The following is a 25392-nucleotide window of genomic DNA, read 5'->3' as shown; positions in this document are numbered from 1 at the left end:
GGGAAGAAGGGTTAGACTCGGAAAGAAGCCTTTGTATTATTGCAGTGCTTGTGGTAAACATGTGCTCATTTCCTAATTTTAGAAGAATTAATCTTTTTGAAATAATTACTTGTAGTAATAGTTATACAAATGAATAGGAAGATTGTAATTGGTAATATAATTGCACAGGAGTAGTTGGGAGTAGTTTGAGTATTAGCAGAAATGAACTCTTTTAAGATCATTACGAATAACCTTTGGAAGGTACTTCAATGAGTGGTTTAGTAAAATTATGGTATGTTTTCTTTGTTCAAGGGTATTTAACAATTAGGAAGCCTAATTATATGTGCTTAGACACGTGTCAGTAATAGTGCTTTGTTACTGACCTAGAAACTTAATTGTTCTTTGCTCTTAAGCTTTCAGTATTAAGTACAGAAATTAAGAGCAAACGAATTGACATTACTGCAGTTTCATAAAGGAGAATGTCAAACTGGTTTCTGTATTTTTTTTTCTTTCAAAGCAAGAAGTAATGGAAAAATATGAAATCTATCGAGACTCTGTTGACTGCCTGCCTTCATGTCAACTGGAAGTACAGTTATATCAAAAGAAAATACAGGACCTTGCAGATAATAGAGAAAAATTAACCACTATCTTAAAGGAGGTTTGTACTGTGTGGAATTTTTATGTCTTTTTATTATATAATAGTTTACTATAGTCCCTCGGGTTTGCTTTTACAGAAAGTTGCTATTTTCTTACCGAAAAGCAGGATCATCCTACAGTATAATAGATGTGGCAATGTATGCTCAGGAATAAAACACTATTCTTTTTAAACATAGCAGTAATAGACCCATCGTTACCTTCAGATGAAATGAATAATAAATTAATTAACATAGCGTATTGCCATGTATATTTTGGGGAAAAGTCATGGAATTTTAAACTCGTTCTGACAGTTGGAAATGATCTTCTAGTCAGTAAGTATAAAGTCCCAACTTAGTGCCTAACACTGTAGCTAGGATATATAAAGAGATTTAAGGTTCATGATACAGACCCTGCCCTGAGCGACGATGGACCACTAACGCCAACATGTTTAAAGTTTCTCAGGCTAGAAACTTGAAAATCCTTTTCACTTCATCATCCCAATCCAAACTGTCCCCAGGATCACTAACATAGACTTTGATGAAAGATTTCTCTTTTGAGGGAAGAAGGCGCTGGAAGGTGAGATTGTCTGGGATATTCTTTCCCAATTGCATACTTCCCTTTTCTCCCATCAAGAGTCAGCAAAAAAAAAAAAAGAAAGAAAGAGATTGAGATCTACTGCTTTGAATTGTTTCTGGGGTCTACCCTTTCCTCTTTCTTCCTGCTCCTTTAATTCAGACCCTCGCCTCCTGAAACCTAGCCTGTTGGCTGATCTTGATATGTTCCTCTGTTCTGGCCCTTGCTGATAAAATGACGTGATAAACACACTTCTCTAGTTTTATCACATTTTGAAATTGTATTTTCAGTTTCATCCTCGAAGACAGTCGTTTGTTTGTAAATTCTAATTTGTTGTATTGACTTTAAATTCATCTCATAAAATATAGAGCCTGAACTTGGAGGACCAAATTGAGAGTGATGAGTCAGAATTGAAGAAATTGAAGACTGAGGAAAATTCCTTTAAAAGACTGATGATTGCAAAGAAGGAAAAACTTGCCACAGCACAGTTCAGAATAAATAAGAAGCATGAGGATGTCAAGCAGTACAAACGCACAGTGATTGAGTATGAACTTATTTTCAATTTAATGTATTAGAAAGTAATTAGAAAAGCCTAATTCATTTTATTTTCCTTAAGATTCCAAACCTTCTCTAATTTCAAAAAGGTATTCCATGTTTGGGTGACTAAAGCAGTTAGTTATGACTCATAATGCTACTACATCTAAATGTATAGAGATGTTTTAGGTATTAGTTTTTTTAATTTATTTTCCTGATAATCACAATTCTGAATCCTTTGCATAATTCGTTAGAAGGGTTCTAGTGCTACTGCTTATTTCAGTACACTTCAAAGCCAGCGAGCCAGAGTTGTATTAGGATAAATCAACTAGTTCATGTTATTGTTCAGCTAGTCTAGAGCATTATAGCATATTTTGAGAAAAAGTCTTACTTTTTAATTTAAGTACCAAGTGCTTTGCGAGAATTTTGTCACCGTGGTTGTTGGCTAGTACGTTTGGATGTTTCATTGGTAGAATCTTCTTCCCATCAGTTCTAAAAGTGTGTTTTTAGAATAAATGCCCCAGATATGTCTATGAGATGACACTATTTTAGTTTGTAAAAGGTATATTAGGATGGTCTGAAGATTTCCTTTCCTCTTCCTCATGCAGATGAAGAAAAAGGGCAGAACCTGGTTTTAATTTGTCACTTGCCTTGCAGGAAAGTTGTATTAATTCACACTCCCACCAAGAGTCAAGAGTGAGTGCAGCTGGGAGAGGTGACTTAAAAATCTCATTTTTAAATAACAGCTTTGTGTGGAAGAGCTTACTCTTCCTGATTATAGCACCACCTTGTGATTCTCATCTGCTTGCTTTTAAATCTTGAGATGTAGGTGTGTCAGCCAAATATTGATACAAATACTCTCTTTGGAATCAAAATTAGATTTAATGTTTGACTGTTTAAATGCTTAAGTGGAATTATAATTTCACCCATCTCTTTTCCTTTAGAGACTGTAATAAAGTTCAAGAAAAAAGAGGTGCTGTCTATGAGCGAGTAACCACAATTAATCAAGAAATCCAAAAAATTAAATTTGGAATTCAACAACTAAAAGATGCTGCTGAAAGAGAGAAACTGAAGTCTCAGGTGAGTATATGTTCATAAGAAATAATTTCAGATAATCACGTGGGTTTAAAATGTAAATTATGTCACCCTCATTTTGAAGATTTTGTCAGTTCTTCAGAGTAAAAATTGACCCCTCAGGCGTGTTGCTTTACTTTCCATTTGTATCTTTTCCATTACCCTGGGATAGTTTGCATGTATGTCTCCTCACACTTTTTCCTTACTCACCTTTTTTCCCTGTCAGCACCTAGAATCGTGCTTTGCAGCAAGAGTAAGTGCTCCATAAAGTTTCTGAATGTTTTTGATAAATTAACTTAGCTGGTGATTTAAAATAAAAGTCTTCCAAAAAATTTTTGTATCTTTTTTCTGGTAAAAGAATCTCAAAAGTGTTTCTTAGGATCAGTTTAGATGTATTTGAGTTGTTACCTGAAACAAAGTAGCTTAGGTCTGTTCCTGTATTTTGAGATTTTTTTTTTTTAATTTTATTTTATTTTTAAACTTTACATAATTGTATTAGTTTTGCCAAATATCAAAATGAATCCATCACAGGTATACATGTGCTCCCCATCCTGAACCCTCCTCCCTCCTCCCTCCCCATACCATCCCTCTGGGTCGTCCCAGTGCACTAGCCCCAAGCATCCAGTATCGTGCATCGAACCTGGACTGGCATCTCATTTCATACATGATATTTTACATGTTTCAATGCCATTCTCCCAAATCTTCCCACCCTCTCCCTCTCCCACAGAGTCCATAAGACTGTTCCATACATCAGTGTCTCTTTTGCTGTCTCGTACACAGGGTTATTGTTATCATCTTTCTAAATTTCATATATGTGCGTTAGTATACTGTATTGGTGTTTTTCCTTCTGGCTTACTTCACTCTGTATAATAGGCTCCAGTTTCATCCACCTCATTAGAACTGATTCAAATGAATTCTTTTTAATGGCTGAGTAATACTCCATTGTGTATATGTACCACAGCTTTCTTATCCATTCATCTGCTGATGGACATCTAGGTTGCTTCCATGTCCTGGCTATTATAAACAGTGCTGCAGTGAACATTGGGGTACACGTGTCTCTTTCCCTTCTGGTTTCCTCAGTGTGTATGCCCAGCAGTGGGATTGCTGGATCATAAGGCAGTTCTATTTCCAGTTTTTTAAGGAATCTCCACACTGTTCTCCATAGTGGCTGTACTAGTTTGCATTCCCACCAACAGTGTAAGAGGGTTCCCTTTTCTCCACACCCTCTCCAGCATTTATTATTTGTAGACTTTTGGATGGCAGCCATTCTGACTGGTGTGAAATGGTACCTCATAGTGGTCTTGATTTGCATTTCTCTGATAATGAGTGATGTTGAGCATCTTTTCATGTGTTTGTTAGCCATCTGTATGTCTTCTTTGGAGAAATGTCTATTTAGTTCTTTGGCCCATTTTTTGATTGGGTCATTTATTTTTCTGGAGTTGAGCTGGAGGAGTTGCTTGTATATTTTTGAGATTAGTTGTTTGTCAGTTGCTTCATTTGCTATTATTTTCTCCCATTCTGAAGGCTGTCTTTTCACCTTGCTGATAGTTTCCTTTGATGTGCAGAAGCTTTTAAGGTTAATTAGGTCCCATTTGTTTATTTTTGCTTTTATTTCTGATATTCTAGGAGGTGGGTCATAGAGGATCCTGCTGTGATGTATGTCAGAGAGTGTTTTGCCTGTGTTCTCCTCTAGGAGTTTTATAGTTTCTGGTCTTATGTTTAGATCTTTAATCCATTTTGAATTTATTTTTGTGTATGGTGTTAGAAAGTGTTCTAGTTTCATTCTTTTACAAGTGGTTGACCAGTTTTCCCAGCACCACTTGTTAAAGAGATTGTCTTTAATCCATTGTATATTCTTGCCTCCTTTGTCAAAGATAAGGTATCCATATGTGCGTGGATTTATCTCTGGGCTTTCTATTTTGTTCCATTGATCTATATTTCTGTCTTTGTGCCAGTACCATACTGTCTTGATAACTGTGGCTTTGTAGTAGAGCCTGAAGTCAGGTAGGTTGATTCCTCCAGTTCCATTCTTCTTTCTCAAGATCGCTTTGGCTATTCGAGGTTTTTTGTATTTCCATACAAATTGTGAAATTATTTGTTCTAGCTCTGTGAAGAATACTGTTGGTAGCTTGATAGGGATTGCATTGAATCTATAAATTGCTTTGGGTAGTATACTCATTTTCACTATATTGATTCTTCCAATCCATGAACATGGTATATTTCTCCAAAAATCAACAAAACCAAAAGCTAGTTCTTTGAAAGGATAAATAAAATTGACAAACCATTAGCCAGACTCATCAAGAAACAAAGGGAGAAAAATCAAATCAATAAAATTAGAAATGAAAATGGAGAGATCACAACAGACAGCACAGAAATACAAAGGATCATAAGAGACTACTATCAACAATTATATGCCAATAAAATGGACAATGTGTAAGAAATGGACAAATTCTTAGAAAAGTACAACTTGCCAAAACTCGACCAGGAAGAAATAGAAAATCTTAACAGACCCATCACAAGCACGGAAATTGAAACTGTAATCAAAAATCTTCCAGCAAACAAAAGCCCAGGTCCAGATGGCTTCACAGCTGAATTCTACCAAAAATTTAGAGAAGAGCTAACACCTATCCTGCTCAAACTCTTCCAGAAAATTGCAGAGGAAGGTAAACTTCCAAATTCATTCTATGAGGCCACCATCACCCTAATACCAAAACCTGACAAAGATCCCACAAAAAAAGCAAACTACAGGCCAATATCACTGATGAACGTAGATGCAAAAATCCTTAACAAAATTCTAGCAATCAGAATCCAACAACACATTAAAAAGATCATACACCATGACCAAGTGGGCTTTATCCCAGGGATGCAAGGATTCTTCAATATCTGCAAATCAATCAATGTAATACACCACATTAACAAATTGAAAAATAAAAACCATATGATTATCTCAATAGATGCAGAGAAAGCCTTTGACAAAATTCAACACCCATTTATGATAAAAACTCTCCAGAAAGCAGAAATAGAAGGAACATACCTCAACATAATAAAAGTTATATATGACAAACCCACAGCAAACATTATCCTCAATGGTGAAAAATTGAAAGCATTTCCTCTAAAGTCAGGAACATGAGAAGGGTGCCCACTTTCACCATTACTATTCAACATAGTTTTGGAAGTTTTGGCCACAGCAATCAGAGCAGAAAAAGAAATAAAAGGAATCCAAATTGGAAAAGAAGAAGTAAAACTCTCACTATTTTCAGATGACCTGATCCTCTACATAGAAAACCCTAAAGACTCCACCAGAAAATTACTAGAACTAATCAATGACTATAGTAAAGTTGCAGGATATAAAATCAACACACAGAAATCCCTTGCATTCCTATACACTAATAATGAGAAAACAGAAAGAGAAATTAAGGAAACAATTCCATTCACCATTGCAACGGAAAGAATAAAATACTTAGGAATATATCTACCTAAAGAAACTAAAGACCTATATATAGAAAACTATAAAACACTGGTGAAAGAAATCAAAGAGGACACTAATAGATGTATTTTGAGATTTTTTAATGATAATTTTATCACAATTAACAGGTTACTTTGCCTGTTTCAAGTATATTTATTTTATTGTTTCATAGACAGTCTCAAGTTTAATGTGGACAGGCGTCTTCTACATTTTTATTTTCCAGAATATCAGTACAGCGTCATACATGTTCCCTGCTTCTGTTTTTCCTTGACTGCCAAAGACCCAAAGAAGTCGTCTATTCCTACTCTGTTCATCACATTATCATTCTCTCTTTAACCTTTAAAGTTTGTCCAGTAGCCTCGAGATGGTCCCAAACTGCTCTACCAGGAGTCACTAAAAATAGCCCTTTGTCATGTAAAATCCCTTGGCCTCTTTTTTTTCATTTTGCTTTATCTTGCCTACATTGATATCCTACAATCTCTGAAACCTGAAAGATATTTAAACATGCTGTCATTACCTTTCACCATTCACATTTAATTTGCAAGGATTCTTAAAAGAAAGAATCACAGTAAACAATCCCCTCACCTGTCCTCAGGAGTCTTTATCCTCCAAAACATTAGATTGTTAGCATGTGCACATATAAGTGTATATGTACAGCTGAGGATTATCTCAGGGCTGCTTTAAAAGGAAGGAAAGAAAGAAAAAGAAAATAGTTGAGTTTCCTCTTCCATGGTCTACCCTGATTTTTTTCTTTCTTTTTACATTACACTCCAATTACTTTTCTTTTACATTCCAACTACTTTCCTTCATATTTGCCAAGCCTTTGGCCCTCAGTTTATCTCTGGAATGAGGGTTAGAAAAACCTTATTTAATCCTACTTCTTAACCAAATCGTATGAGCAGATTTATTATCACCTCGTCAGATATAATTAATGAACCAGTTACTAATGTAAGTACCTTTTGTCTGTGATCATAAAAGGTGCCTGTACCTGCTTTAAATTCCTTTTAGTTTTGTGTATATGTGTCTCACCAATAATATTTTAAGTTTCTTAACAATAGTGATCAAATTTTTTGCCTTAGTATGTCATGCCAAACCATGCCTAGAATGGTGCCTTATATTGTAGTATGCTTTCCATAAATCTTTGTAGCATGCTGTTTCTTAAAACTAGGATGGGGAACACATGTATACCTGTGGCGGATTCATTTTGATATTTGGCAAAACTAATACAATTATGTAAAGTTTAAAAATAAAATTAAAAAAAAAAAAACTAGCAGTGTATTAGAATACAATAAAGAATTCAAAAGAATTAAAGATGAGCAACCCCTCATCCAAATATATTGAATTAGAACCATCAGCAGTGGGGCCCATGAACCTAAATTTTTTTAGCATAACTCTTGAGAACCACTGATGTATTCTGCTTCATTGTTTCAGTATTATAAAGCTCATCACCATGCAAGCTGTTCTACTAGGACAGCTTTTAGTTATTAAAATGTTACTTCTTGTTTTGAGTTTAAAATTTTTCATTTCTGTACTCTCAGTCCAGTTCAGTTCAGTCGCTCAGTTGTGTCCAACTCTTTGCGACCCCATGAATCGCAGCATGGCCTCCCTGTCCATCACCAACTCCCCGAGTTCACTCAGACTCACGTCCATGAGTCAGTGATGCCATCCAGCCATCTCATCCTCTGGCGTCCCCTTCTCCTCCTGCCCCCATCCCTCCTAGCATCAGAGTGCTTTCCAATGAGTCAACTCTTCACATGAGGTGGCCAAAGTACTGGAGTTTCAGCTTTAGCATCATTCCTTCCAAAGAAATCCTAGGGCTGATCTCCTTCAGAATGGACTGGTTGGATCTCCTTGCAGTCCAAGGGACTCTCAAGAGTCTTCTCCAACACCACAGTTCAAAAGCATCAATTCTTTGGCGCTCAGCTTTCTTCACAGTCCAACTCTCACATCTGTACATGACCACTGGAAAAGCCATAACCTTGACTAGACCAACCTTTGTTGGCAAAGTAATGTCTCTGCTTTTGAATGTGCTATCTAGGTTGGTCATAACTTTTCTTCCAAGGAGTAAGCGTCTTTTAATTTCATGGCTGCAGTCACCATCTGCAGTGATTTTGGAGCCAAAAAAAAATAAAGTCTGACATTGTTTCCCCATCTATTTCCCATGAAGTGATGGGACCAGATGCCATGATCTTTGTTTTCTGAATGTTGAACTTTAAGCCAACTTTTTCACTCTCCACTTTCACTTTCATCAAGAGGCTTTTGAGTTCCTCTTCACTTTCTGCCATAAGGGTGGTGTCATCTGCATATCTGAGATTATTGATATTTCTGTACTCTAGTGGACCAAGATCATCTCTCTGGAACAAATCTGTACCCTCTTCTACTTAATGAAATTTTGCTTAAGATATTTGAGGATAAAGATCGTGGGTTCTTTCAGCCTTCTCATCTGGTTACTTAGTGCTCGTTTCCCGGCCATTCTTTATATAGTTTAATTTCCATTCTGTTTGCTGTCCTCTTGTCTGTTTCCTGCTCTTTTATTCTGCTTAATATGTAGAGTTCAGTACTGAACGTCGTCTTCCAGGTAATGGTGTCACCAACCCCAGAGCACTATACTTTTGTTAAATGAAGCATAATATCAAGTTGGATTTTTAGTAGCAGCAAAACTTTCGATGCAGTTAGTTGTTCAACTTGGTAAGTTGTTCTAACTTTACCTTTACCCAGATGACATTGTCATATCCATTTGTTCCAAAATAGCTTGGGAGAGTCTCTAAGTCCTGTGATGACATTGAGACACATTTTGTCAAAAAAAACCCTTTAGCTTACTTTAGAATCATCTTTCATGAAGAGGAAAGAAGGATGTGTTAAAATTGCCAAATTTTTCTTTTCGTAATTTTGTTGGATCCTAACGATCCTTCTTTTTCATTAAATATTCCTTTCCATAGACATTTCATCACTTCTAACTTCAATTGTCATCTTTATTTATAAAGCTTTTAAAAATCTATTTTTCCTATTCTGGCCACCTCAACTCTACTCCTTATTTTAGTTGCCTGATGGATATTTTCAGTGGATAAGCTTATCATTACAAAATAACATTTATGAAATTTAACATTTTTCAGTGTCTTTCTTCTTCCTCACCCTCACGTTCTCCTTCCCCCTCTGCCTCTGTCTCCTTCCCCTTCCCTTTCCCTCTCTTTTTCATTTAGCTTCCTCATATTCTTCAGTGGCATCATCATTTTCAAAATATCACAAAGAGTTGCAGTTTGGGATTTTCTTAAGATAATCCTGATATCCAAACAGTCACCAAGTTAATGTCATGACTTGTAAAAACTCATTGATAACTATTCATAACAACTGTTTTCTAATCATATTTCTATCACATAATTTTCTAACATTCATGAATTGCAGCAAAAACTTGCTAAATTTATTCCTTAAGATTCTCCTGCATCAAATCTGTCCTGAATCCTAAGTATGGCCAAATTTTTCTTGTTAAAATATGACTCTTATTGCTACAGTTTCTTGTTTAAAACCCAAATTCCCTGTTTTCCTACATTTGGTAGGAAAACATTTAGTTATTCCTACATTTAGTCAACCATTCAGCAAACGGTCTATATACCTACAAGATTGTTCTTGTTCAGTCACTGAATCGTGTCTGACTCTTTGCGGCCCTATGGACTATAGCTCACCAGGCTCCTCTGTCCATGAAATTCTCTAGACAAGAGTACTGGAGTAGGTAGTCATTCCCTTCTCCAGGGGATTTTCCTGACCCAGGGATCAAACCTGGGTCTCCTGCATTGCAGGTGGATTCTTTACCATCTGAGCGACCAGGGAAGCCCCATATCTCCCAGAGTTTCCTCAAATTCACGTCCACTGAGATGGAGATGCTATCTAACCATCTTATCTTCTGCTGCTGGCTTCTTCTTTTGCCTTGACTCTTTCCCAGGATCAGGGTCCTTTCCAGTGAGTCAGCTCTTTGCATCACGTGGCCAAAGTGTTGGAGCTGCAGCTTCAGTCGTTCCAATGAATTTTCAGGGTTGATTTTCTTTACAATTGACTGGTTTGATCTCCTTGCAGTCCAGTGGACTCTCAAGAGTCTTCTCCATCACCACAATTTGAATGCATCAGTTCTTCAGCACTTAGCCTTCCTTATACTCCACCTCTCACATCCATACATGACTATGGGAAAAACCATAGCTTTGACTAGGCAGATCTTTGTCAGTCAAGTGACATCTCTGCATTTTAATATGCTCTCTAGTTTGTCATAGCTTTCTTCCAAGGAGCAAGTCTTAATTTCATGGCTGCATTCACCATTTGCAGTGATTTTGAAGCCCAAGAAAATAAAATTTGTTGCTGCTTCCACCTTTTCCCTTTCTATTTGCCATAAAGTGATGGGACCGGATGCCATGATCTTAGTTTTTTTGATGTTGATTTTCAAGTCAGCCTTTTTATTCTCCTCCCTTGTCAAGAGGCTCTTTAGTTCCTCTTCACTTTCTGCCATTAGAGTGATATCATCTGCATGTCTGAGATTGTTGTTATTCTCCCAGCAGTCTTTATTCCAGCTTGTGATTCATTCAGTTCAGCATTTTTCATGATGTTATCTGCATATAAGTTAAGTAAGCAAGATGACAGTATACAACCTTAACTTGAGTAATTTTGAACCAGTCAGTTGTTTCGTGTCTGGTTTTAATTATTGCTTCTTGACCTGCAGAAAGGTTTCTCAGGAGGCAGGTAAGGAGATGTGGTATTCCCATTTCTAAGAATTATCAACAGTTTGTTGTGATCCACAAAGTCAAATGAAGCCGAAGTAGGTATTTTTTCTGAAAAACTCTGTTACTTTCTCCCTGATCCAACAGATGTCACAATTTGATCTCTGATGCTCTGCCTTTTCTAAACCCAGTTTGTACATCTGGAAGTTCACTTGAAGGATTTTGAGCATAACCTTGCCAGCATGTGAAATAAGCGCAATTGTACAATAGTTTGAACATTCTTCAGCATTGCCCTTCTTTGGAATTGTAATGAAAACTGACTTTTTCCAGTTTTGTGACCATTGCCAAGTTTTCCAAATTTGCTGACATACTGAGTACAGAATTTTAACAGCGTCATTTTTAGGATTTTTAAATTGCTCAGCTGGAATTTTGTCATCTCCACTAGCTTTGTTCGTAGGAATGCTTCCTAAGGCCCACTTGACTTCACACTCTAGGATATCCAGCTCTAGGTGAGTGACCGCACCATTGTGGTTACCTGGGTCATTATGATCTTTCTTGTATTATCCTTCTGTTTTCTGTGTATTCTTGCCAACTGTTCTTAATTTTTTCTGCTTCTGTTGGGTCCTACCATTTCTGTCCTTTATTGTGCTCAATCTTCCATGAAATGTTCCTGAAGAGCTCCCTAGTCTTTCCCATTCTATCATTTTCCTATATTTCTTTGCATTGCTTCTTTAAGAAGGCCTTTTTATCTCTTCTTGCTATTCTCTGGAACTCTGTATTCAGTTGGGTATATTTTTCCCTTTCTCCCTTGCCTTTCTCTTCTCTTCTTTCCTCAACTATTTTTAGAGCTTCATCAGACAACCACTTTTCCTTCTTGCATTTCTTTTTCTTTGGGTTGGCTTTGGTCACTGCCTCCTGTACACTGTTATGAACTTCTGTCCATAGTTCTTAAGACACTCTGTCTATCAGACTTAATCCCTTGAATTTTTTCATCACCTCTGCTGTATCATAAGGGATTTGATTTAGGTCATACCTGAATGGCCTAGTGGTTTTACCTACTTTTCTCCAATTTAAGCCTGAATTTTGCGATAATGAGCCATAGTCAGCTCCGGGTTTGTTTATTTGGGTTTTTACTGATTGTATAGAGCTTCTCCATCTTTGGCTGCAAATAACATAATCAATCTGATTTTGGTATTGACCGTCTGGTGATGTCTATGTGTAGCGTCATCTCTTGTGTTGTTGGAAGAGGGTATTTGCTATGAGCAGTGCCTTCTTTTGGTAAAACCCTGTTAGCCTTTGCCCTGCTTCATTTTGTACTCAAGGCCAAACTTGCCTGTTATTCTGGATATCTCTTGACTTCCTACTTCTAATCTAATCCCCTATATTGAAAAGGGATGTCTTTTTTAGTTCTAGAAATTGTTGTAGGTCTTATAGAACCAGTCAACTTTAGCTTTTTCTGCATTAGTGGTTGGGGCATAGACTTGGGTTACTGTGATATTGAATGGTTTGCCTTGGGAACAAACCAGGATTGTTCTGTCATTTTTGAGATTGTACCCAAGTACTCCATTTCAGACTCTTTTGTTAACTAGGAAGGCTACTACTCCATTTTGCTAAGGAATTCTTGCCTAAGTAGTAGATATAATGGTCATCTGAATTAAATTTGCCTATTCCTGTCCGTTTTTAGTTCACTGATTCCTAAGATGTTGATGTTCACTCTTGCCATCTCCTACTTGACCACATCCAATTTACTTTGATTCATGAACCTGACATTCCAGGTTCCTGTGCAGTATTGTTCTTTATAGAGTGGTATCATCTGCATGTCTGAGGTTGTTGATATTTCTCCTGACAGTATTTTTTTTTTTTTTTTTTGAAGAATAATTGCTTTACAGAAGTTTGCAGTTTTCTGTCAAACCTCAACATGAATCAGCCATAGGCATATATATATTCCCTCCCTTTTGAAGCTCCCTCCCATCTCCCTCCCCATCCCACCCCTCTATGTTGGTACAGAGCCCCTGTTCGAGTTTCCTGAGCCATACAGCAAATTCCCCTTAGCTACCTCTTTTACATATGGTAATGTAAGTTTCCATGTTACTCTTTCCATTCATCTCACCCTCTCCTCTGGCAGTCTTTATTCCAGCTTATGATTCATCCAGCTCAGCATTTCACCTGATGTTATCGGCATATAAGTTAAATAAGCAGGATGACAATATACAGCCTTGGACTTTACTTTCACTACCAGACACATCCATAAGGGAGCACTGTTTCTGCTTTGGCCCAGCTGCCTAATTCTTTCTGGTGCTATGAGTAATTGTTCTCCGCTCCTGCTCGGTAGCATGTTGGGTGCCTTGCAACCTGGGTCAGTCATCCTCTGGCATAGTATCTTTTTACTTTTCATATTGTGCATGGTGTTCTCCAGGCAAGAATACTGGAGTGGACTGCTATGTCCTTCTCCATTGAACTACATTTTGTCAGAACTCTTCACTATGACCCATCCATCTTGGTTGGTCCTGCACAGCATGGCTCATAACGTCTTTGAGTTACTTAAGCCTCTTTGCTGTGACAAAGCTATGATCCATAAAAGGGATCTACTAGGTAGTAGCCTTTATATTTGATTCAGAGAATAAGTGTGAACAAAGAAGCCATGATCTCTACCTTCTAGGATTATTAAAGTTTTGTATCTAAGCTAATCGTTTTCATTGTTAAAGGTGTAATGAAAAAATATATTCTCCATATAACTTTCTGTGGCTCCTTTCAGATATCGTTGATTTCTCTCCTCACATACTATAGCATTATTAGTCTATTCTCATCTGTGCTGTCCATAGCTACTAGCAACATGTGGCTCTTTACACTTACATTTAAATTAATTTAAATGAAATAAAATTTAAAATTTAGTTCCTGGTTTATACTAGCTATATTTCAAGGGCTGTGTATCCAAACTAGTCTGGATTGTATGTTTCATAGGGTAGAAGAGCATAACTGCACATCCCATTGTACTGTTATACCACCTTCAGTGCTGTTGTAGGAGGCCTCAATAATATGTTGGTTGATGAGTTAATACATACTTGGTGGATAAATGGCTATACTGGCCGTAAAACTCCATAGATATTATATAATCCTGATATCTCTGATTTGGAAAGTGAGGTAATTACCTAGACCAACGCTGTCCCATAGAAGTTACTGCTGGGAATGTTCTGTACTACTGAGTATGGTAGCCATTAGGTACTTGTAGCTACAGTGCGTTTGAAGGGTGGCTAGTGCAGCTGAGGAGCATGCAACTGTTTAAATGTAAATTCAAATAATCACATGTTCCTAGTGGTTGTCATGTTAGACACTGTGGAACTAGAGTTTGAGTTTAAAAGTATTTAACTTCAGCCAAGCCATCACAGTAAGACTTACTTATTATGCAAGTTAATATAAAATTCCACTTGGGTACAGAGTTAATTGGAAACTGAAATACGTAGCTTTGGTGAGGGCTCTGATCTATTGGTTTAACATCCTGTGAGGATTGGCTTGGAACTTCAGATGTTCGTTTGCTTCTGTGGACATGCGGTAGAACTGGGCTTTAATATTTCATTCATTCGTTCATGTGGCTCTACCTGCCAGATTTAGTTCCTCCTTGAGAATACAGTTGCCCTCAGGAGAAAATTGTTCCTCTGAGTGTGTCTAAAAGGTTGGTTCAGATATTTACAGATTATATATCTTTATTTAGCTACACTTCATTTTAATAGTTTCTCCTGAGTAATGTCTTTCTACCAAATTTATTCAGCTTTCTTTTACTATGAATAAGTGCATATTCCTATATAGAACCATGAAATTAAATTGATCTGTAGCTGCTGATTGTGCCAATTTTAAAAAATGGTGTTTATATAAGCTAGCAACTAATTCACCTTATTTTTCCAATAAGCTTTAAGAAATAAAGGTGTCAAAATTTTTTTATTTATTTCCCTAATGATTTATATTCCATCATAGTTGTAGTAATTTTATGTCTGATTAGATGTTGGGAATCTAAATACACTCTTCTGTTTTTGTATTATGATTTAATAATGATCCATGTTTAGATTTTAGGAAAGTGTTTAGCCTTCACCATCTATTTATATTCACTTAATCTAGAGCAATAGTTCCCAGATTCCCAGCAATAGTTCTTGCATAGGTAGCAGTCTCTGGAAATAGTGTTGTTCTTTTTTGAAACATTTTGAATTCTTACTATATTTAATTATGACCTATATAATTTGCTCAAAATCAGAGAGTATCTACACTAGAATTTAAACTAAGATAAGTACTAGCTATACTATGGGTTTAAGAAAAGTTTAATGGGAACAGCAGTTACAATTGAGAATATTTATAACCATTTTACCCATTTATTGCTTTTTTCTTCCATTGGAAAAGGCCTGCTGTTTTATTTCAGTTGTGGAACACCTTTTATAATCTTTCAGAATACTACTTTTTCTTGTATCAAAATTTGAGAATTGTTTTGTGTAAGAAAAATCAATAATAAATGGATCAAAATTGCATTTGATAAGCATGAGATAAAAGATAATGCATGCAGACTAATTGTTTTATTATTTTATTCAGTCTATAAAAATTGTTGTGTAGTTTTTTCTTAATTCTTAACATATCCATTTAGGTTTATATGAAAATTCATTATTGCTTATAGTAGGACTGCCCGATCAGTTTATTAAAACAAAAATACTGGTGTATTTTTCAGTCCTGTAGATTACTTATTAAACCTGTTTACATGTAATTTAAGTGATGATCAGAGTCAAATACAGAGGTTATAGCTGTTTACAGAAATCTAGGTATTTGCCTGGTAAACATGAAAAGCTCCAAAGTAAAAACTTTTCTTTGGTTATTAAAAATATGTCCTTAATGTCTTAGAATTCAAGCCATTGTTAGTGTCTCTGCTTTGCTCTTTCTGAGTAGTTGACTTTTTGGTGCATCCGTGTGGCTTAATAAGAGTAGGCACACGTGTGTCTGTATGTGCACGTGCATAAGATAATGTAGGCTTTAAAATATTATGAATAAATACGAATGAGACTGTTGGAATTCTTTAATTCACTTTTAGTTTTGGTCATTGCATGGAATAATCCTTGTTGTATTTCATTTTCTACTTAGGAAATATTTCTCAGCTTGAAAGCTGCTTTGGAGAAATACCACGAAGGCATTGAAAAGGCAACAGAGGACTGCCATGCTAAAATAGATGCGAAAACAGCTGAACTGAAGAAGAAAATGTTCAGAACCCAACCTGATTAACAGAATTACACATCTTTTTATAAAAAGCTTGTCAACTTTTAATTTTATATTCTGAAAGGGAATAGTTAAGTTGAAGTTAATGAAAGTATCAAAAGTACTAAATAGTGTTGGCTCGGTCATTTTTTATATACTCTCATAGATTATTATTTTGTAAGATAATACATTTATTGTAGACTTCCATGAACTTAAATTGTGCAGGTATTCATGTCTCTGCTCCTTGTTGTAAGTAGTGGTTGAAATAAACAATTGCATTTGAAATTTCTTCCCCCTGTTATTTTCATGGCTTTTGTCACTTTGTTTGTCAACATACAGAGGTATAGTATTACTGAGCCCTGGCTTTGCACTAAGCATTGTGGGATCTCATTTGATCTTCACTCAGGCAGCTCTAGGTAGACATTTTTATAACTACTTGATGGGTGAAGGTCCTGAAAGAGTAAATAATTGAACCAAAATTTGAATTGTGCTTTGTGTGATACTGAGGTCTGGAATGTTTTTACTATACCATACTTCCTAATGTAATTCTTTGAAAGACGAAGTATGAGAGTGGTGGTCTTATGCTATGACATTTTTATGAGGAAAATAAAATGTGCAAACTGCTTAGAACAGTGCCATGGTAGACAATACATATTAATTAATGGTATTTAGAGTTCCACTTCGGAGAAGGCAATGGCAGTCCACTCCAGTACTCTTGCCTGGAAAATCCCATGGATGGGGGAGCCTGGTGGGCTTCAGCCCATGGGGCCACTAAGAGTTGGACACGACTAAGCGACTTCACTTTCACTTTTCACTTTCATGCATTGGAGAAGGAAATGGCAACCCACTCCAGTGTTCTTGCCTGGAGATCCCAGGGACGGCAGAGCCTGGTGGGCTGCTGTCTATGGGGTCGCACAGAGTCGGACACGACTGAAGCGACTTAGCAGCAGCAGCAGCAGCAGAGTTCCAGTTATTTTTCTCTTTGACAGAAATATAAAATACTACAGTAAGTACAGAGTAGGCTTTCAGTAAGAGGAAAAGCCCTAGGAAGAGTGGAAAGGGCTAGGTGTCCAATGGAGGAATAGTTGGGGCACAAAATTGAGCTATTGCCCTGTCCCTTTCTTGCTTTTTTAAAAAAAAAAAATTTCAGCCCATGGAAAGGTCTATTTATGGGGCTGGGCAACAGGTGTAAACATGACCATGTCTCTCATTTTATGTTTAAAAAATGTTTAACTCACCAAGACCTGTCTCCACCTTTAGCTCTTATTCTTTTTCTTCCCCCACAACCAAATTTCTAGAAAACCTAATTTATATGTACCTCTATTTCTTTCCCTGCCCATAATGGTGTTGTTATTTCTCTTCATACTGGTTCACTGAAGTTTCTAAAATCATTTTACTAGTTATCAAAATTCCCTGGACCATTTTAATCTTTATCTTCCTTACATTCTACCTGTCCAATACTTTTTCCCCTGTGTCTCAGTAACACTGCCCTCTTAGTTCTCTTAATTGTCTGTTCCTTTTAGATATTTTCCCATGAGGGTCTCATTCTCTGTTCTCCCCTAGAATGCATTCTCTAGGCATCTGCCCTTGACCCTCCTTCTCTTCTCAACTTCTGTACCCCTCCTTGGAAACTTTCATCTACACCCACCACTTCAGTCATGAATTAAACATCCATGCAACTTTTACTGCGTTATGTGCATTGTTAACATTTGTCATATTTTTCTTGAATTTCAGACTTGGGTATTCAATAGCCAATACAGTGTACCCTGACAACACCGCTGTGAACTGCAAGGGTCTACTTTTACGTGGATTTGTTTCAATAGAACTTTTGAATAAATGATCCACAGTTGGTTGAATCCATGGATGCAGAACTGTGGATACGGAGGATTACTGTGGCCCTTGGAGCATCAGCAGTCTCAGATCACTGGTCCTGGGGCCAGTCCCCTGCGGATACTGAGAGGTGACTGTAGAAATTTTTAACCTTGTGGCATTCTGGTGAAGCCTAACTGACCTTTTCAGAGTAATGTAATGTTTTAGTGCATAAAATAGAATACAGGACTGCAGGTGGAACCAATTAAATTCAAATATGATTATCAAAATACTCAAAAGTATGTTATGGAAAAGGAACTTAGCCAACTTTCTCTCTTATGCCACTACTCACTCCTTATATCCATTTAGTTAGCAAGAACTATGGATTGATGTACCCAAGTCTCCTCCTCTCACATCTTTGCCCATGTTGCAATTTATATCATCTTCATTTTTAGCTGGTGTACTTGGCAGTAATCTTTTTTACTAGGTTTACAATCTCTAATCCACTTCTTCAAAGGTATTAGGTTATTCTAAACATGCTAATTGCTTCCCTGGTGGCTCAGGTTAAAGCAGGAGACCCAGGTTTGATCCCTGGGTCGGGAAGATCCCCTGGAGAAGGAAATGGCAACCCACTCCAGTACTCGTGCCTGGAGAATCCCATGGAGGGAGGAGCCTGGTAGGATACAGTCCATGGGGTCGCAAAGAGTCAGACACGACCGAGCGACTTCACTTCACTTCACTTCACTTCAAACATGTGAATTAGATTATGTCAATTATTTTTGCAAAAGCTTTTAGATTTTCAAATTGTGCTTGGGTGTCATAGTAAACTGAATATTTTAAGTTTGCAAAGGAAATAGAGTGATTGTTGCTGTCTGTTGGACACCAATGCAAACTGCTAGCTCAAGGTAGTTCACAGTTTCAATGTTAGATCACACTAAATTCCTTTTAATGATACCTCTTTACGAAGCTGGGTTTTGGGTTGTGGCATTCACTGGTTTGCTGTAATACAAATCAAGTATCACATGAAAATCATTATGGAATCAGAAATGAGAATGCCAATATCCAATCTGATTTGTACAGTGCCGAATTGGCACGCACACTGTTAATTGCTATCCAACAGAAGAAAATACTCTTTCAGTTTTGTTTTGTTTAAATGAACATTGCTAGGGCATAAATACCTATTAAGTTATTTGAACCTAACTACTTGATAATGGAACTTTTCAGCTTTGGGGTTTTGTTTTTTTTTTTTCACCAAGGGGCATAGTAAAAGAATTTCGGATACACTAAGAGCTTCTTGAACTGAGAAAGTTTTGGGACCTGTCACTTAGAGGAGAAATTTGCATGAATTTCAAGACCTTTTGTACTCTAGACTCCCATGCCTTTTCTCTTGCCAGTTCTCATTTGAACTTCATCCATGAGTAATACCTATTTTTGCTTTCTTAGCACCTCACACTTCCATGTGTTTCCACGTTTCTTCTCACTGTTTTTTTTTTTTTTCTTCTTCTTCCGTGTGTCCAACTGAACATACAGTACTCATTTTTAAAGTCTCCAACCCAAACTATTGCTGTAATACCTGTTTAAAGGTCAGGTTTTCCTCTCTTTTTTTGTTATGACTTTCACTGTAATTTGTATCATATTGTAATTTTTTACACATCCTCCACTTGCCTAGGCCAGTGACTGTCTCTCTTTAGTACTAATAGGATAGTGTGGTGCCAGGCACCTGGTAGCTACTTTGTTTACTTAAGAAATAGGGTTTTTTTTTTTCCTCTTTGACCAAATAATATATCCACTGAGGCCAAGTTTTCTTAGTCCAAGAAGAAACATTTATCTTCCATGCATTTTTTTTTCCACACCAAACATCAGCATAGGTTCCAGTAGTTCAGTATCTTCACTCATCTTTCTTTGGTCCCCAAACAGATAAAAGCCTTAATCAAGAAGCTGTCAGTATAATGCCCATTAAAACCATTATTTGGCTGTTTTGATTGGAGGGCAAATTATACAATTTAGAACTTTTTTGTAACACCTTCTTGAAAATGACTACTTGGGCTTATGTAACCTTGAAAAGTTTATTAATAGAGGGAAATTAATGCTCTGAAAAAAGGCGATGGTATTATGTATATGTGACATATGCTAAAGTCTGATCTTGAAGGAAATTCTGTATATAGGCTTCAGTTATGTTATATGAATGCAGCTACTTATTAGCTATATGTAGAGCAAATATTTAATTTCAAGTTCAACTGACATATTTCAAGGAGCTAATCCATTTTATGACAAAGCAAGGAAAATTGAAATATGCACCTTGCAGGCTGAAGTTAACACATCTGATTTTAGTTTTAACGGGATGTTTCCTATTTTTAGTAAGACCAGAAAAGTTTTATATGAAATTCCATTTCAAGTTCAGGACCTGTCCCCTGTTTCAATTAAGTCGGCTCTCTCATTTTGATTGAAATGTGCTTCTCATCTTCCTCTCCTTATTGCCACCAGGGGGCATAACACAACTTGTATAACCAATGATATTAAATAGAATAACTCGATTTTAAGATTTGAAACAGCAGAGCTGAAAATTTTTAAAGTGATAGTAACAACTCAAACGGAGGAGCCTGGTAGGCTGCAGTCCATGGGGTCGCAAAGAGTCAGACGCGACTGAGCGACCTCACTTTCCCTTTTCACTTTCATGCATTGGAGAAGGAAATGACAACCCACTCCAGTGTTCTTGCCTGGAGAATCCCAGGGATGGGGGAGCCTGATGGGCTGCCGTCTATGGGGTTGCACAGAGGTGGACAGGACTGAAGCGACTTAGCAGCAGCAGCAGCAACTCAAAAAAAAAAAAAAGTATCAGAATTTATAGACAATCTATTTAGGAATTGAAGTAGGTTCTAAATAGTAACTTAAAATTATTTTAAAAGTTTGCTAAGAGGATGACTCTGCCAAAGCTCCAATTCTGACCCTATTTCGTTATTTTTCTTTAGATTACCTAAATTATCCTCCTAGTACTTGGTTCAGGATTTCTAGCTTAGATTTCATGCAGCTCTTAAAACTGAACTTTCCTGCACACGAATTTGAGATACCCGTACTAGAATGAACAAGTCACTTAGGAAATTAACCTAGACCACCACCTGGCCTTGTTTTAGTGTGACATTGTTTGTTTGTCTTCATGATAAGATGATAAAGTCCTTCTCTACTACTACCATCCTCCTTTAATCCATTCATACTGTCAATACATAGATCTCCCTAAAATACAAATTTAATCATCTCTTTGCCACTGCTTTACAAATATTTGATGCTAACTCACTTCAGGATATGATCCATAATACTTTGAAGGATAGTATACTTTGACAGAGGCCATGTGGTATAACATTGCTGCTGCTGCTGCTAAGTCGCTTTAGTCGTGTCCGACTCTGTGCGACCACATAGACGGCAGCCCACCAGTCTCCGCCGTCTCTGGGATTCTCCAGGCAAGAACACTGGAGTGGGTTGCCATTTCCTTCTCCAATGCAGGAAAGTGAAAAGTGAAAGTGAAGTCGCTCAGTCGTGTCCGACTCTTAGCGACCCTATGGACTGCAGCCTACCAGGCTCCTCCGTCCATGGGATTTTCCAGGCAAGAGTACTGGAGTGTGGTGCCATTGCCTTCTCCGTGATATAACACAGTAGTTCCCAAATTATACTGTCTATAACATTTGCCTGGGTGCTTGTTAAATATGCCTTGATTTGGAGGGGTCTCTGGGAGGCTACACTTAAGTGCACTAAGTGCTGATAACAGTGATCTTTGGAGATCACTTTAAGAATCTCTGCTGTGTGATTAAAAGCATACACTTTAGAGTCAGTATTTATATTTCTTATAAAATGGGAATAATAAATACATCTTTAGCTCATAAGAATTGAGTGAGTCTTTTAAAAAAACAGCACAGTGCCTGCTACACAGCAAATACACGGTAGCTGGTGCTGTTATAAACATAACTGGTAGTAGATTGCTCCGGGGAGCAGGCTTTCTATTTTCTGCACTGCCTCTATTTGCAGTCCTTTATGCCTACTTGGTGATGAGTGAATGTTTGCTGAATTAAAGGATCTTGTCAGCTTGGCCAAAATGAGCAGAGGATTCTAAAGCATATAGTTTACCAGGTAGCAAATCAGCTTTGTATTTTTAGTACAAAGAACATAGATCATGACGGTTTTATCTTTCTTACCAGGAGCAAAAGGCAAGCACACTCATGGCAAACATGCAAGCTTCCCTTGGCTCCACAGGGTGTCACTGCTGACTCCTCGTTCCAAGTAGAGCGCAGGTGTGAGGATTGTACAACCTTTGAAGGATGGGTCTCAAACCTCGGGTTTCATCAGAATCTCATGAAAGGCTAAGACAGATTACTGCCTCGGAACTTCTCATTCAGAAGGTCTGGGGTGGGGTTCTAGAATGTTCATTTGAAATTCCCTGGTGAAGATGACACTCCTGGTCAGGGATCCCACTTAGAGAATCACTGCAACAGAGAAATCCATTCACAGGTGGGGACAGGTTTTTTTCATAGGTCTTCTATAGCAATTGAAATGCATTGATGTGCTTACAAGTCACCTAGACTAGATCTTGTTAAAATACAGATTCTCATTCAGCTGGTTTGGGTGGGATCTGAGATCCTGCAGAGCTTCCCAGGTGGCTCAGTGGTAAAAAATCTGCCTGCCAATGCAGGAGACTGATTCGATCCCTGCGTCAGGATGATCCCCTGGAAGAGGGCATGGCAACCCACTCCAGTATTCTTGCCTGGGGAATCCCATGGACAGGGAAGCCTGGTGGGCTACAGTCCATGGAGTTGCAGAGAGTCAGATACAACTGAGCACACGTGCAAAAAACTGAGATTCTGCGTTTCTAAACAGCTTCTGGGTGAAACACACTGCGGGACTCCTGACGACACCTTGAATAGCGAAGTCGATATCACTCCCTGCCTCTCATCATTGATTCCACGTTCATATCACCAAGTCCTTTACTTTCCAAGGAAGTGATGGTAATGTGTAAAGTGCATGGCACAGCACCCTGTGCATAGGCAAGCACCTTACATTATGGTAACAATTATTAGGATGAGCAATTTAGTTTAGTGGTGAAGAATGTGGGGTTTGGAGGGACTTTGAAATTCCATGTTTGTGACTTACCAGCCATGTGAACTGGGTCATGTTATAGAATGTCTCGGAGCCTCAGGTTCCTCATTTGTAAATTAGGGATTATAGTAGTCTTTACTCCACATAGTTGTAAGAATTAAATCAGAAAATAAATGTGAGCTTCTTATCACTCTTTGTAAATGGCTAGTATTACTAGTAAAACCCAAGAAATAGAGATGACAAAAATAGCTGCCAGAGGTGCTAGGTGAGCTTTTACAATTTGAAAGAAATAGAATCTAACCAGAAAAAAAAAGGCATGTGTTAACTCGCGACTGTGACCTACCCACTACTAATGTTTATTGCTCTCAACTATGTCACCTGGCATACCTGAGAAAGGATTCAGAAAACAGATGCTTAAAGCCATCTTTTAGACTAGACTTGAAAAAAAAATGTTATAGAAATATTAATATCTTTTAAAAAGTTCTCAGTAATCAAATGTATTTATCTTAGAGGCAAATTTGTCCTAATGTAAATCAAGGCAACTTTATATAAGTACTCATTCAAGTCAGAGGCCACAAAATTTTAATCTACAGAATTTAGCATACAATAGAAGCAAACTAATATCTGTTGAAGAAACAAATGGAGAAACCGTACTGTATTCAAAGGTGTAGTCATCTGTTCCTCAGGTTCTCCCATTTTCTATTTTTCTTAGAAGGGTTCCCTTTAGTTCTCTCAGTGTCCTAGTTTTTAACCCTGCATGTCCCACATTCGAGGAAACCCCTCAGTTCAGAGCAAGCCAGAATGATTGGTCTCCCTAAATATGTGAAAGATACACACATATCTTCATGTACACACATACATACATACATCTGGGCCTCCCGGGTGGCACTAGTGGTAAAGAACCCACGTGCTAGTGCAGGAGACATGAGGCGCAGGTTTGATCCCTGGGTTGGGAAGGTCCCCTGGAGAAGGGCATGGCAACCCTCTCCAGTATTCTTCCCCAGAGAATCCAGTGGACAGAGGAGCATGGTGCGCACAGAGTCAGACACAACTGAAGTGACTTAGCCCGCATATATGGCTATACGTGTGGCCCTATTTTCTCCCTTACTCATATCCATGGTTGGGCTTCATTTACTTTCACAGAATTTAGGTGTCCACTTCAATCCATAATACAATGGTCCTTTACTAAGAGTAATTATACCACATGCAATATGAGTATATACACTGGAAGAAGTCAAGTGAAAAAGTCCGTTTCTGCTATCAAGAAGTATCCATGGACACTGTCAACTCTTAAGGGCTTTCTCTCCATGCAAATGTTATGCTTTCCTTTTTGCCCAAATCCTTTATTAGTTATCCACTGCTATGTAACAAATTAGGTTACCAGGTTCCAGAGAGTTCTGAAGAAAACTCTCTTGTCTTTTGCTCATACAGAGAAAAGGTAACTTTTTTCCCTCTTTTTTTTTTGTTTTTGCTTAACTTTTATGTTCAGAGTGACTGTTCTTCCAGCTTCTCAGAAAGGTAAATGGGGAACAAAAATCAGCTCCACATGCCTTACCCGCACTACAGGGCATCTGCCCAGAGGTACACTTCTCTCCCCCAACACCTGATTCATCTGCGGAAGCGAAGGCATTCCAGGGTAAAAGCCCTTCTCCTTTCTACACACTCAGCCCCAAAGTCACACTTACCCCCTCCTCTCTGTAGATATATGAAAAGGAAAAAAGAAGCAAACCTTGGGATTAGGGCCGGAATTCCCCCAGGTGCTCCCTGATTTTGTTAATAAAGTTTTATTAGAACATAGCCAGGCTCATTGTTTACATATTGTCTATGCCTGTAATTAAGCCAAGATGGCAGAGTTCAGTAATTGTGACAGACACCACGTTGTTAGGGGAAGCACACTGAAACCACCCACCCTGTCCAGGCACTCTAGTAACCATCTAGATGAGTTCCTTACTAGGACAGTCTAGTAAGGAACATGGAACTAACAAACCGCCAAAAGAGATGTCCCATCACCTCCTAGAATCCTTCTCACTGGCGTCCATCTTGCCTGAGCAACGCGTGCGTCACTAAGAAGGACCCTGAACCAGAATGATTGATTAGAGACAACCCAGAAAATAATCCCATTACCATAAAACCGAAGACTGGAAGCCACATGACAGAGCAGTGACAGAGCAGTCCTCCTGGGTTTCTTTACCTTCCTGCCCTCTTCCCAGGCGCCCCTTCCCAATAAAATCTCTTGCTTTTTCAGCACAAGTGTCTCCTGGGACAATTCATTTCCTAGTGTTAGACAAGAGCCCCCTTTGGGGCCCTGGAAGGGGT

The 25392-nt window shown here is 37.9% G+C and overlaps 1 protein-coding gene across 7 annotated transcripts in view; it reads left to right on the top strand.

The window, feature by feature from the left end:
* NUF2 (NDC80 kinetochore complex component NUF2) overlaps positions 1-16474 on the top strand; it is a 43945-nt gene extending 27471 nt beyond the window's left edge. For all 7 annotated transcript variants that reach the window (XM_027527073.1, XM_027527086.1, XM_027527114.1 and 4 more), the window contains exons 11-14: positions 497-637; positions 1557-1732; positions 2667-2802; positions 16075-16474. In XM_027527073.1, the coding sequence (XP_027382874.1) occupies positions 497-637; positions 1557-1732; positions 2667-2802; positions 16075-16212 (591 nt within the window). In that variant the 3' untranslated portion in view covers positions 16213-16474. The remainder of the gene's footprint in view (positions 1-496; positions 638-1556; positions 1733-2666; positions 2803-16074) is intronic.
* The last annotated feature ends 8918 nt before the right edge of the window (positions 16475-25392 follow it).

The sequence above is a fragment of the Bos indicus x Bos taurus genome, chromosome 3, assembly GCF_003369695.1.
Source record: "Bos indicus x Bos taurus breed Angus x Brahman F1 hybrid chromosome 3, Bos_hybrid_MaternalHap_v2.0, whole genome shotgun sequence".
In the NCBI taxonomy this organism is placed as follows: domain Eukaryota; kingdom Metazoa; phylum Chordata; class Mammalia; order Artiodactyla; family Bovidae; genus Bos; species Bos indicus x Bos taurus.
This window is presented reverse-complemented; position numbering and strand designations above follow the sequence as displayed.